Source organism: Ammodytes marinus (genome assembly GCF_949987685.1).
Source record: "Ammodytes marinus genome assembly, chromosome: 9".
Taxonomy (NCBI): Eukaryota; Metazoa; Chordata; class Actinopteri; order Uranoscopiformes; family Ammodytidae; genus Ammodytes; species Ammodytes marinus.
In genome coordinates, this window is record NC_137213.1 from 7,547,892 (window position 1) to 7,562,808 (window position 14,917).

The 14,917-nt window shown below is 40.9% G+C and overlaps 1 protein-coding gene across 1 annotated transcript; it reads left to right on the forward strand.

The window, feature by feature from the left end:
• Nucleotides 1-3,656: 3,656 nt before the first annotated feature.
• Nucleotides 3,657-13,514, forward strand: LOC307255053 (1-phosphatidylinositol 4,5-bisphosphate phosphodiesterase delta-1-like). The gene is made up of 15 exons (XM_080033653.1): nt 3,657-3,960; nt 5,610-5,768; nt 6,853-7,081; nt 7,207-7,336; nt 7,791-8,019; nt 8,561-8,762; nt 9,088-9,232; nt 9,943-10,095; nt 10,498-10,650; nt 10,766-10,922; nt 11,611-11,727; nt 11,842-12,020; nt 12,155-12,287; nt 12,496-12,645; nt 12,864-13,514. Exons 1-15 carry the CDS (start codon nt 3,930-3,932, stop codon nt 12,953-12,955), a joined length of 2,259 nt encoding a protein of 752 aa, XP_079889779.1. The 5' UTR covers nt 3,657-3,929; the 3' UTR covers nt 12,956-13,514.
• Nucleotides 13,515-14,917: the final 1,403 nt, after the last annotated feature.

The window sequence follows — 14,917 nt, forward strand, 5'->3', positions numbered from 1 at the left end:
TTTTTAGACAACAGATACGCTAGTATTGCACTCCTCAACATGAGGAAGTCTTCACATTAGCCGATAGAGGGCGCTTTTGCCTCTAGTAGGCCTCGGCTATTTCTAGGCCTCTAGGTGGTTATTTTCTTCTACAATTTATTTCTCAGTCGTGTAGCCTACAGAGACATCTGAAATAACACAATAATATGAATTACCATAAGGTAGACTACATGTCATTGTTGTAGCCTATTCTCTTTTAGCCTTCGATTACATATTTCAGAATAGGTTATTGATAGATAGATAGTTAGGCCTACTGTATTCTCAATTACAGTGTTACTGCTGTTTTTTTAAAGGGTTATTTCAGTAGGCCTATTTTTATTAAATTAAAGTTTAGCTTAATTTAAACAAAATGTACATTAAGCTGACAAATTGCCCAAACCCTATTTATTTATTTTACTCTGACAAACATCACAATTAACAATAGACATTTGTCTCTCAAATATTGTGTTTAACTGTTAGATATGTTCATATGCTCCATGTTTCTATCTCCTTGTCCAAACTCTCAATACATTTCATCATAAACTAAAATATAAAAGCAATTATATTTTGAATATGACGCAAGCATGGCCTAAATGTAAACTATAGGCTACATGCTGAAAAAAGCAGCCTCTACAAAAATAAATACAATAAAACCGCCTGGAATTACACTTTTGACAGTGGTGGCTGGTAGCAGCATTTTAGCCTGTATACTCAAATAGGAGTATGGTAGAAGAGTTGCCTACCAAATTTGTCAAACATCTGTCTCCATGGATGTCACTGTCATGAATACAGCATGATGCATCATTATCTACTTGTGTGGGGTGTGTTTCCTGCTGAAGTGGAATGTGAAAGAAGATTTCACATGAAAATGTTTTTTACAATTAGAAAACTGGGCAGGCAAATTCTCCCATATCTAATATGCCATCTATTGGTGACATGCTGAGCAAATTTGAAAATGTATTCTCACATCCCTCAACCTGAAAGTGACATGAGTCATGATGACACTGCATCCATTTGAGCAGGTCTACAGCTAGCAGTAAGTTTATTTGGCTGTGTGACTTAAAGACAGGCATTGTCTGAAACATGTAGGGGAAAGTGAGAAAACCACAGCCAAACACAGCATCAACCATGTTCCTATGCATTTTGCTATGGTGGTAAAATCTGGAAAGGGTTTGCACATATTTATAAAATTGTTGACTACACACAAATGGCACAACCATCTTTACAGTTACCTCCAGACCCGGTCCTGACTTGCTATCAGTGGCCATAAGCAAAAACGCGCTTTCTTACCTGACTCCTGAGCCATGTGTACCACTTGACAGTTCTACACAGTCACAGTTGCATGCCCACCCCCCACCCCCCTCCCATCCAAAAGTACATTTAAAAATACATGCCTCATTATGTACTTGTGCAGGATTCTTTAAGAGTATCTGTTTCCTGCTGATGTGGATTGTGAAAGAAGTTTTCACATGAAATTGTTTTTTACAGTTGGGAAATGGGCAGGCAGACTTTTTCCATGGGCTGAATGATTTGGGGAAAATGTCTAATTTGGCTATACAATGAACATAATAAGACTATTGCTCATTGCTGCAGCTGTACGTCTCAATACAGCTATTACCTCTGGTTGTACTATTTCAAATTTAAAATACTATTTATATATGGCCTGACCGAATACTTACTGGTTATTATTTATTGAGGGTTGGGCGTCCATATTACCCAATTTGCAAACATTTTAAGTTCAACAGGCTATGTAATCAGACAATTTTGGTTATCTTCTCCAGGCAGCAGTTCATAATAGCCTATATGTACTGCTGACGTTGATCAGATGTTTAATCAAATTGGTATTTCCCTCTCTTTTGTAAGGCATCAAGTCACAAAGCTTAATTTATTTTTCAGATATTCCTGTTAATGTTGAGTTATCCAAGTTAACGTATGTCACAGAGGCAGAAGAACATAGAGTTATTATTAACACTCTTACAAAGATTGGTTACACCGTGGCTATTGGTTAAAGTTTTTCTCCAATTTAAACATAAGGTGGTCTGTTAATAGAAATGAGGGATATTTTAATGAGATTATAATATGACAAAACTCCAAGAATGTAAAAATAATCACAGCCTTTGTCTATGATTTTGTAAAACCATCGCCACCAGCTCTGGGCTGAGGAAATCCATTGTCCAGAGAAAATGAATACACTCCCTTCTGCTATATTGGGTGAGATGCCATTGAGCAGAGGTGGATTTACCTTGCTTTAGGCCCCATGCTACCATGGGCCACATAAAACCCCTCCTAAATCATGGTTTAGATTTTTTTTACTCTTTTTTTTTTTGCTTTTTGTTGTCTCTTTCTGCTTAAATGGCATCAGAATGCTTAATACATTAATCGTAATGTTTGTATAAGTGATTTGTAGTATACTTTTGTAGGCCTACTGACCATTGGACAATTGTTTTTCAAGGTAAACGCCCCCTCCCTGTGTTTTCACATCTAGTTTCCTAAAGGGCATTAATTGAAACGAGAAGTAAATAAGTTACACATAGGCCTTTCTTAGATAAATAAGGATTAAAAAAGGGGAGAACAAGGGCTGCAGTGCCCCTTGAGCTTGTGTTTGCTGTGTGGCCCAAAAATAACTCCAATCCACCCCTGCTGTGGAGTGAGGCCCTCTTGACCAAATGGCTGAGATGGAGCAAAGATATGTGTCTTTCTGAGGTAAATATTTAAAAAAACACATGTGCAGTGTTATTTTTTCTTTATTAAAAATCTATTTCCTGCCCTCACATGCACCCACGGAAAAGACACCGATCTAAATACAGAGTCGCACTCATGTTGTCCTGTGGGTTTTTTCCCGAACCTCGTGGACTCTGGAGGTGATCAGACCTACCCGGAAGCTCCCCCTCTCCAATGCTGCATTAAAGCTCCCTCATCCCATCCTGCTGCTGACAGGGCGCAGAGGGTAAGCCCGGTCTGAAAGGGAAGTGCTGAGAGCCACAAGAGCCCCAAACGCACTAGTGATTGCAGTGCTATTATCCTGCCAAGGCTGAGCTGTGCATGAAAAGGGAAGCAAAAAAACTAAACAAAAATTTGTTTGTAACTGCCCCATTCAGTGTAACGATAACGGACACGCTCCAAATCAATGTCAACTATGAGGATGGGCAGCGGGCCAACTATGCTATTCAGCCTTCTTAATCATATTTACCCTACTTTGTGTTTACACGAGGAACAGGTGTTCACATGAATATAGTATAGCCAACAATTGACGAAGGCTTTAGCAGACTATAGACGTGAAGTGGTGGGAAATGTTCACACTGTACAAAAAAGTACTTCTAAAACTTAATGACAGTAGGCTTCGGCTATATTGATACTGTTAGATGCTTCTCAGGTAAACGCCCCCTCCCTGTGTTTTCACATCTAGTTTCCTAAAGGGCATTAATTGATTTTAACTGCAGGTGCAATTCAAAACTATAATATATGGCATAGATATTTTTTTTATTATTATGTCAAAAGGGGTGTTAACCAACCACGTTCCTGATGACATTAGGTTTAAGGTGTAGGCATAACCTATAACTTGTTGTGACATCAGCTGGCTTGCCAAACCGGTGTTGGAGCCTGCAGGAGTGCTGTCATCATTTACTGTAGACCGCCAGGAGAAACGCACCTGTGTCACCGCCCTGCTGTGCCAAACTTCAACAGTTCAACGATCCCGAACCCGACTTTACGCACATAATTGCGCACATGGAAAAAAGAAGGAGCACCTATTGATGAAACGGCTCATCAAGTGAAACGAGGAGAGAGAGAGAGAGAGAGAGAGAGAGAGAGAGAGAGAGAGAGAGAGAGAGAGAGAGAGAGAGAGAGAGAGAGAGAGAGAGAGAGAGAGAGGCAAGTTCTGACTGCGTACAGAAGAGATTCAGTCAGAGAGCATGGAAACGAATGGCATCGAACTGAAACACGGTAGGAAAACAATGTGGAGCTCTGTTTCATTGCGCGCGTCTGGGGATCTTTTGGCAATAGGCTATTTGTGTTTCAGAATCTTCCAACCTCTGTCAAAAATGACACGTGAGCAGATTTGGCTGGATTTTACTAACTTTTCTCACATTTTGATAGTCGGTTAGCCTTACATATTAAAATAGGATTCACTTATCACTTAGGCTAATAATATCATATTAAAGAATACAGAAGCAGCTAAATACAAGAGAAACATGGAAAAAAGAGAAGCCTATAGGCTATATTGTTGTTGACAATGAGGGTTGTAAGCGATATGTGTGTCGAATAAGATGACATGCATAGTTTCAAAGATGTTTTTATACTCTGCCAAAAGGTGTGGCCCCTGTGATCAGCCTCACCTCGCTTCAAACAGAAACAAATGCCAATGCAAAACCGCTCACAGCCCTTGGTTAAACCAGGGAAGAGGAAGACAAAATAAAACGTCTATGGATGGTAAACAGGTCCACCTGTTATTCTAGGCATTCCTTTCTCTATTTTTCCACCTGTTTGCCAGCACCGAAAAAAAAATAAGTCTGGTTGAGTTGTTTTAAATCACAGCAAGGACATTGCACGTTGACACCGCTAGATGGAGGTCGCGAGGGAACAATTAAGGACTCCGATAGCCTACTGACACTATAATGTAATTTTCTTGCCTATATCAGCTAATTAAATGTGCTTTTATAATATAGACCCCCTTGGTCTGCTTACATTTTTATGCGTTAAGTTTAAAAAAAAAAGTCACCTAGCAACTTTTTGGATGGAGGGTAGCTTGGAATATTTCCCTACAACTAGCCTATAGCCTAGCCTACTTTAGCATCTCGTTGGCTGGTTGTGACTGTAAGCCAATTAATGCATTGCTCGTTAATTAGCAGCTAAAGTAAGCTAACCACCTATCATGGAAAATGTGTTTATTAGCTGCACTGCCTGGGTGTTACTTAAAGTTAACTTCTGGGACATTGGTTGTCTTAAAACATGGTCAAGACCTATGTCCTAGCCTACTCGATTTTCTGAAATATCCTATGAAATTACTATTTTTTATAGAGCAACATTAACCGACAAGTAAGAACTTGAGCAGCATTGCTCCTCTCGCCATGCTATGTAAACAGTGCTGGTAGGTTAGGCTACGTGTCTGTGTGACAGCTCAGCTGAACTTTGAGTGGAGCTGGGGACACGCCCTTTCTTTCACACTCCGCTCGGTCCCGACGCTTTTTCAACACAGACTGTGGTAGCGTTTCTGCACCTCGGGGCATCATGTCATGCCTGCAAAGAGAACCCAAACTCAGCGCGTCTGAGGAATTACTCTGCCATGCCAAACGCAGGAAGGTGATACAAACGAACGTAAAGCTCCTAGGTAGGTAGGCTGCACGGCGGTTATTGTATCTCTTGTAGCAGATGTGTGACCACAGGGTTGTCCGCGGTCAGATTACATGCTTTGTTGTCACAGTGAAGACGATCCCAACTTGTGGGAAAGGTGTAACATATTCCCGGGTGAGGGGATTTCCTTGGTTTGCCTGCTTGGGGGCTTTGGTCATGTGAAATGTGCTTTAGTTCAATATCTTTATTTTATTTTTTAGAAATGTAGTATTTGATCGACTCTCTGTTCATTGGCTCCACAGGTATGGAGGGTGATCAGGACCTCCAGTTCCTCCTGCAGGGTGGAGACCTCCTCAAGGTGCGCTCCTCGCACTGGAAGAAGACACGCTTCTTCAAGCTCCAGGAGGACTGCAAGACTGTGTGGCACGAATCCAAGAAAACCTTGAGGAAAAAGCAGACGTGTGAGTGCTTTCGCAGTGTCACGAAAGCATGTGTGTGAGACTCTTGCAAACTGAGCTCTGGTGTTGTGGTGGTTGGCACATGTCTGACACTTCCTCTTTACTTTTGACCAGAGATAATTGTTTCTTAAGAACATCTGACACATTTGGGTTTCCTGAAATGATACAGCTAAAACAGTCTCTAAATATCTTTAACCGGGTCAGATAGATTTTTCTTTTCCTTCATGGAATATAAAAGTAGATGACTGATGATCCCAGAGCCATAAAAGATCATGTCTGTCTGAAAGTCCTTTGTATGATCTCACACAGCTGGGTTGTTTATGATAGTAGTGATATATCTGGGTGTGTTTATCAAGATAGAGATTTTTTTTTTCATAGCGTGCGAAGGAGTGGCTGGAAATGGCTCTGGTTAAAATGTTCCCACTTGGATTACATCAGTTAAAGGTGGGGTTAGCGATTTGGGTAAACTCTTGCTTGTTGTCACAATCTAAATTTCAAATGTCTTCATGATTTGTCTGTACTTTGTGTGCGCTGAGAAAAAAAAATCTGGTGTTGATACACAGCCTAGGCTCTGTAAACTGGTATGTATAGAAAGGGTAATCAACGGGGGCCCACCGTAGCTAGCAATATGCCCAACATGCAATTATGATTTTTTTTTCAGCGCACACACACGGTATGGAGAGTTAGTGGATCGTGAGGAGATATTCACTGTCTTGACAAAAGGGTGATTTTGACAACAAGTGTTCTGCAGAATCAAAGTCAAAGTATACCTTATTATCCCAGAGTTGGGAAATGTGTCACTCCACTCTTTAACTGTTCTCATATGACAACTCTAGTATGGTGACGTCATTTTTTCTGTCGCCTTGTTCGAGTCTTTGGGAGTCTGGGAATAAACTTGGGCAGCAGGTTTATGTTTACCAAGCAGGCTGGTCTGATTAAACCAACATTAAATAGTTATATATATATATTTATATATATATATATATATATATATATATATATATATCTAACATAAGCAGTCCTGTGGGAGGGACTTTCCTTCTTGAATGATATACTGAGTCGTTTGCGACTCTTCCCCTGTCTACAGTTACACTCGACGACATCAAAACGGTGCACCTGGGCCGTCAATCGGACATCTTGAGGAAGAACACAGAGGAGCAGGTGGAGGGCCGCTGCTTCACCATTATGTTCAAGGGCCACCGCAAGAACCTGGACCTCATCGCCAGCTCAGAGGACGAGGCCAAGCAGTGGGTCAGCAGCCTGGAGAAAATGGTCTCCGGCATTAACAACCTGAGCCACCAGCAAAAGACAGAGCAGTATCCTTGTTGTGGGAGTGGGGGTCCAGCTGAGAATGGATCTAAAAAAAATAAAAAAATCAAACAGGTGGCGTCTGGGCTTTTACATTTAACATTGTATCTACTCCTTACATTAACCTTTTCAGCTGGATCTTCAGCTGCCTGAGGAAAGCCGACAAGAACAAAAACAACAAGCTGAGCCAGTCGGAGGTCAAGGACTTCATGCGTCTGGTCAACATCGAGGTGGAGGACGACTACGCAGAGATGCTCTTCAAGGTGATGATGATGCCCCCAGGTTTTTTTTTTTATGATTCCTGAATCTCAAAGTCATAAGTTATGGATGAGTATTAGGGCTACAGGAGAGCGTAAAATGTGAGGAGGACGGGGTTTTCTTTAACATACATGCCATTTTTTTCGCTCCAGTGATGTGTTTATTAGACGGCGCTCTTGTCTAACAGCCCGCTGCACATATATTTGTATTAGTCTGACTTAGCGGACTACTCGTTTTGGTAAAAATGAGGTTGTAGTATCCCATTGTCTACATTATGATGATGACAAAGATGTATCGTTTCAGTGTTGCTAATCTTTTACTTACGAGTTACTGAGACCGGAGTTAAAAATCTGTCAACATCTTTCCAACTTTGCCACAGTCTCTTTAACTGCCGAGTTTATTCACACAATTGTATTTCCACTTTATTGTATAACTAATTAAAAAACATATAAATTACAGAAATGTGACAAAAGCAAATCGGGATACCTGGCTGGAGAGGAAATTGAAAATTTCTACGAGCTGTTGACCCATCGGGAGGAAGTGGACGTGATCTACGGCGAGTACGCCAAAACCACGGGCTTCATGAGTCCAGACAACCTGGTGGACTTCCTGATGAAAGAGCAGAGAGAGAAAGTCACACTGGCAGAGGCGCACAGGATTATCGACAAGTACGAGCCGGACGAAAATGGTCAGTGGTAGCCTGTCTGAAACCTGTAGAGAAACGCACTTATTCTCCTCTTGCACTGATGCTAACTATGTTTGCTGGCTCCAGGGGGCAGTGAGCTTAGCTTAGCTTAGTTTATCATATAGACTGGAAGCAGGGGAAAACGGTTAGACAATTTTTTTTCTAAAGATAAAGAATGAGCCTTACCATAGCTTTGAGGCCTCATGTCTTGTTTGATGACACATGCCTCCGATGGCAACTAGTTAATCCTGTTGATATTAACCTACAAGATAAACGTCTCAATGAATGCAATATGCAAAAGTAACAGCCTTTACAGTGTTGGTACTTTTAAAATATTACTTGAATGTTTTACATGCACTGCAGCTAGGGACATTTCTATGTCAGGCTTGCCAAGCCTATTGAATGCTAAGAGCTGTAACACATAACTTAGCCAGCTTTTCTCTAGATTTTTAGCATGGAATTAGCACACGGGAGATCCCATCCTCTTAGCAGAGGCAGTATATATTTTACACTCAAGCTCTCCTTTGCCCCCTTTGTCTTTCAGCCAAGGAGAAGAAGCTGCTGTCAAAAGACGGCTTCCACATTTACCTGCACCACCCAGAGGCCTTGGTGCTCAATTCAGATCACAAAGAGTTGTACCAGGACATGAGCCAGCCCCTCAACCACTACTTCATCTCCTCCTCGCACAACACCTATCTCATGGAGGATCAGCTCAAAGGGCCCAGCAGCACCGATGCTTATGTCAGGTAATGGCTCTAAGTCCAGCCACTTAAATTCAGCTGCTTTAGCTGTGACATGCTTATTCAAATCTGTTCAGTGTCGTTTGGTCTCTGGTTATCCCTCTTTCCCAATATGAGGAGGCTGAGGGCTGTTGGATGTCTCCGGTTTGAGCAAAGCCCCTGTCCTAAAGGAATTAACGTCTTGTTTGATAGACTGTATGTTAAGATTGCCAATGGCAGTATTTTTATATCCTGTCAACGATTTGTCCAAATCTGGATGTTTATGTAAACACTTATTTTATTAGTTTTTTTTTCTATGAATGATAACCTTAGTTCACTGTGACTCTCTCAGGGCTCTGCTGAAGGGCTGCCGCTGCGTGGAGCTGGACTGCTGGGACGGATCAGATAACGAGCCAGTGATCTACCACGGCTACACACTCACCTCAAAGATCCTCTTCAAAGACGCCATCAAAGCCATCAAGGAGTATGCCTTTAAGGTGCGCTTGGTATCCAGTAATATCCAGTATCAGATCTAGGGGTGGGAATCTCTTGGCACCTCACGATTCGATTCGATTCCGAGGTCAACGATTCGATTCAAAATCAATTCTCAATGCATCTGAGTTTGCTAATCACCTCCTACTTTTGTGATGATCATTAAATTCAATCAACAGATGAATTGCCTTCTCTAATATTGTATTAGAGAAAAAGCTTTTCTTGTCACAAATATGACTTTCTATGACCAGTGCACTCATCAATGCAGCTTGCATTTCAACACGATATGGAAGTATGTAAAAACTAAACCGATTCAGTTTTATTTTATTTCTACTCTTGTGAATCATGTTTCTATAGGATTTATATTCTATTATTTTCTATGTAATTTCAACACATTGTGCAAAAAGTATGGCTTGGAATTCAGCTCTCATAAAAAAATGTAAACAGACACAAAGCCAGTGCAGGTCATATGGGTTTGCTGCTCTCTGCCCTTTTGTCGCCACTTTTACCAACTCGCACTTGTGTGGCGTGCATGCGCAGTGGCGCAGGAAATTCTAATATTAAATACTAGTAAAAAAAAAAAAATTATAAATCGATTATTAACTTTTATGAATCGATTCGAAATCGTTTGAGGGAGAATTGCGATTAATCGGAAAATCGATATAGCCACTAGTACTCTGTGTGAGTCTTTCTTCTCTGTGTTTTGTGTCCCCAGACGTCCAATTACCCAGTTATCCTCTCCTTGGAGAACCACTGCAGTGTGGAGCAGCAGGAAGTCATGGCCCACCACATGAGCTCCATCCTGGGCAGCGCACTTGTCTCTTCACCGCTGGGGGACGTCATGCCCACAGAGTTCCCGTGTCCCGAGGTTTGTATCCACTTTTGTCTATTGTCGGTAGATTGTTACTTTTGTCCTTTGACGACATGCTTGTGACGGATGCTTGTGATGATAGCAGTCACTCAAGAGGGTGTGTGTGTGTGTGTGTGTGTGTGTGTGTGTGTGTGTGTGTGTGTGTGTGTGTGTGTGTGTGTGTGTGTGTGTGTGTGTGTGTGTGTGTGTGTGTGTGTGTGTGTGTGTGTGTGTGTGTGTGTGTGTGTGTGTGTGTGTGTGTGTGTGTGTGTGTGTGTGTGTGTGTGTGTGTGTGTGTGTGTGTGTGTGTGTGTGTGTGTGTGTGTGTGTGTGTGTGTGTGTGTGTGTGTGTGTGTGTGTGTGTGTGTGTGTGTGTGTGTGTGTGTGTGTGTGTGTGTGTGTGTGTGTGTGTGTGTACAGGAGTTACAGGGTAAGTTCCTGATCAAAGGGAAGAGGTTAAACAAACTAGAGAAAAACTATGCTCCCGATGACACAGCCGATGACACGGACATGACCGAGGAAGAGTCAAATGATGATGACGATGATGAGCAGAAGGAGTTAGAGAGAAGCAAGGTGGGGGTTGCATCAACGCAAGGAGTAAATTAATGATCTCAGTAAACACGTTTTAGCATTAACTGATCGTTGTTGTGTACCTAACATCTAATCTCTATTGTTTAATATGGAGAAGAAAAAGAAGCTGAAACTCGCCAAAGAGCTGTCCGACATGGTGATCTACTGTAAGAGTGTCCACTTCAACGGCTTTGAGGACGCAATAAAAAACCTCAGCTTCTACGAGATGTCGTCCTTCAAGGAGGGAAAGGCCACAGGGCTGGCAGAGGAGTCAGGTGAGAGACAACTAGTAGTTTAGTGTCAAGATGTAAAGGTGGAGTCAGAGAGTCTGGAGAACACTCAAAATCAGTGAATATCTCTGCTACCTGCTCTCCATACTACAAGTGCACTGGAAAAAAAAGAAGTGTCAATACACAGCCTAGGCTCTCTAAAATGGTATGTAAACAAAGAGGCCCACCGTAGCTGGCAACATGCCCGTTGACAGAGCTTAGGCTTATTCATACAAACAGTTTTTTCATCACACACATGGTAAAGACAGGTAGCGGATCATGAGGAGATATTCACTGATTTTAGAAAGTATTATTAGTTATATTAACAATAATTCACAAGAATCGCTGACTCTACCTTAACTCAAAAGGATACCAGTAAGGATACTTTGTTAACAATATATTCCCATGAAAGTGTTACTCTAAAACCTAAAACACAAGGTGTTAACGTAGTGAAAGAGTGTCTTTTGGATTTCCTAAGCTATTAACTTTTTAGATTAAAAATCAGGGAATGCTTTTTGAAACATTGAACATCTTCAACTCTATTTTGATGAATATCTATCTCTGAAAAGTTGCGAGAAGTCAATGAAAAATATTGAAAAGAAAAGTTTGCAAAATGATGCGGCCTCCTGTGTTATGATAGAATATGACAAAGTAACTCTCAGCTCGGTAGATAACTCTGCTCCTGTGTCTGCAGCTAATGCCTACATCCGTCACAATGTGGACAAGCTGAGCCGTATCTATCCAGCCGGCTCCAGGACAGACTCCTCCAACTACAACCCAGTGCCTCTCTGGAACGCTGGCTGCCAAATCGGTGCGTAAGACTTGACTGAATTACAAACAGTCACTTGCACAGTCCAGCCTGAAAAATTTCATAAATGAGAGCCAGTCACTTATTTTTTTCTGTTTTTATGAATCCCTTTTTCAGTGGCCTTAAACTTCCAGACAAGCTGCCCGGAAATGGACGTGCACCAGGGCCGATTCTTGGTTAACGGAAAGAGCGGCTACATCTTGAAACCGGCCTACTTGAGGGACCTGGACACGGAGTTTGACCCAATCACCCTGACCAGAGGAGAGTGGCTACAGCACAAAACACTGCATGTCATGGTGAGTATTTCCCTGTGTGTGCTGACATTATTACACCTGTGCATTTTACTGTCGTTTCCTGTTCAAAGTCCCGCCTCCCAGATCGTGTCGGATCTTTTCTCATCTGACATGATGTGTCTCCCTCCTGTCGTCAGATTGTGTCGGCCCAGCAGCTCCCCAAAGTGAGCATGAAGAAATCCTCCATTGTGGACCCGCTGGTTAAAGTGCAGGTCTACGGAGTGCAGGCTGATGTTGCTGAGAAAGAGACCAACTTTATTGAAAACAATGGTAAAGGCAGATATTCATCATATATTTTTTATAATATATAATTTATATTAATATTTTGGATGTATATTATTAATGGTGGGAACATTTTAATTCATTGTTTTTTATATAAACATATTGAGACAGTTGTAAGACCCTGTTTTCATTCATGCCATCTGGTGTTCGTAAAAATGCATTCTTGGGATGAGGAAACATTCTTGTCTGTTGAAAGGTTTTAACCCGACATGGAACAAAAACTTCCAGTTCGATGTGTACGTGCCGGAGCTAGCACTGGTGCGCTTCTCTGTTGAAGACCACGACTCCACTTCCGGAAATGAGTTCATCGGACAGTTCACGCTTCCATTCAACAGCTTAAAAATGGGTAAGTTCAGCAACTGGCGGAGGGTATTTTCAGAATTTATTGGGTCCTTGTTCTCCTTGCTGTCACCCGACTGATAGTTAGTTGTTCTCAAACTTCATTAATGAATAGACAGGCACTATCAAGCACAGAGAACTCACTTTGCACTCTGCACAAAGAGCTGTTCATATTCTCCTTTTGTCTGATCACTGACTGCTACCACTGTGTGCTCCCTCTGGCAGGATACAGACACGTGCCCCTGCTCAATAAGAACGGAGACGTCCTCCCCTCAGCTGGACTCTTTGTACACATCATGGTCCTCGACGCCGAGTGAGACCTCGCAGACAGGCGTGTGCCTCTGAAGAACACAAGCACTCCAGTCACACAGCCCTGTTTCAGCTGGTGTTTGTTTTTGCTCCAAAGTTCATGATTAAGTTATTGGCTTCATTCCAGTAGTTTGAGAAGCTACTGTACAAAACATTCAGACAGCAGTGTCAGTAAAAACCTAAGATCTGCAGCTGGGATTGAGTTGTTGGAAGGTTGGCGTAAGCTTGCAAATACTACACACACACCTGGTTTGCTAGACTTAGTAGTGCTCCATATGAGTCACATAACAGGGACTTTTCTACAAACTGTTTTTTACCTGGTTTGTATGAGGGGCACTAGCGTTGTACCATGTTCAGCTTGCGATAGCTGATTGGATTTTAATTTTTTTTTTTCAAACAGCATGTGTCCCTAATTTCTGGTCAATGTATTGTATATTTAAATATTTTTATTCAAATGAAAACTTTTGTCTTCATCAGTAACTTCAGTCATCAACTGTGATTCTTTTTCATGTGACATCACTCTATCTTTATATGAATCAAGATGAAGATAAACGTTTTAAACGTGAACTTTGTCTCGACCTTGTTTTTTCTATTCCAGCATTTTAAACTAAATTGTTTTTCACTAACTTTAAGTGGCCACGTGGATCATAGTTGTATCAAGTGGAATAATACTACTTACTGTTTAGCTTAATATTTCACATATTACATGACATTCGTAGCCAATATTCCATTACATAGAAAAACCAAATACCCTTTTGAGCCAAACTTCTATGCAATCAGCTATACCTATTTTGGACTGAGCATAATTAGCCATAACAAAAATACTAAAATCATTGCCCAGTGAACTTTGGATGGCCACACCCAAGGTATACAGTGTCAACAATCAAAAGGAAGTCAAGGAGGCGGTGTTGCACATAAAAGCACCGCTCATGGGTTAGTGTACTGTTGAATAGCTTTTAGTTGTTCATTGACTTGTGTATTTAAAGCAGCTGTGTAAGCGATATATTTATTATATAAAGAATGGAACGCAGTCACTCTTTGAAACATCCCACAGGTAATTATCACCCTGCAGCTTTTTAGCATCACTCGGCTCCTTTTTTTATTTACTTTAAAGCCTACCACTTTAATTTTGTTAAATTATTCACTCCGTACCCCTCTCATAAAAACAAACAGCTGGCACATTAACTAAACGAATAGTTGGTCAATTTAGCAGCGCATTCAGCAGCTAAAGAAATACATGTGATAATGTAAGAACAGAAGGTGGTCTTAAACTTCCAAATTTAGAACTGTACTTCTATGCATCACAGATGTTTTACATAGATCGGATAATCAATAATACAGCTGAAGAACCCTGGATTGATATGGAAAGTAACCAAATAAAACCCCAAAACCTGTTCACAGCTTTGTTTACAAAACGCAATATAAAAGTATCAAACTTTGTTACAAATAGTACTTTAAAATCATGGAACAAAATTGGAAAAATACTTGGAGCGCAGATTAGTATCCCTAGGAACACAGAACTTTGGAATAATCCATCAATTAAAATCCAGAATGACGAGCTCAATTGGAGTACAAGGGGAATTAATCAATTGTCAGATCTAATTTTGCACAATAGGGTTCAACCATTCACAGAGCTTCAGAATAAATTCAAACTGTCAAACCAAGAATCGTTTAGATATTTACAGCTAAAAAACTGGATAATGGAAAACTTTAATTTACAATATGATTTGTTTCCAGGACCATTTGAGGAGGTTATGTTTAAAAAAGGAAGAAATAAACAGTTAATTGGTAGCATATATAATATTCTCTTGAAGGAAGAATCTAAACATTACTTAATGCATAAGCTCTATGAAAAATGGAATAAAGATCTCCAATTCAAAGAAGCCAATATAACATGGAAGAAATGCTTGTATCTTACCAATAAAATTACCACATATGAAAATCTCAGGTTAATACAATATAAACTGATG

Bases quoted from the DNA above. Each gene is read 5' to 3' on its own strand.
- LOC307255053 (XM_080033653.1), top strand. From the start codon at position 3,930: ATGGAAACGAATGGCATCGAACTGAAACACG. The intron at 10,651-10,765 runs GTGGGGGTTGCA...AATATGGAGAAG, and splicing joins AGGAGTTAGAGAGAAGCAAG to AAAAAGAAGCTGAAACTCGC. The intron at 12,021-12,154 runs GTGAGTATTTCC...TCCTGTCGTCAG, and splicing joins ACAAAACACTGCATGTCATG to ATTGTGTCGGCCCAGCAGCT.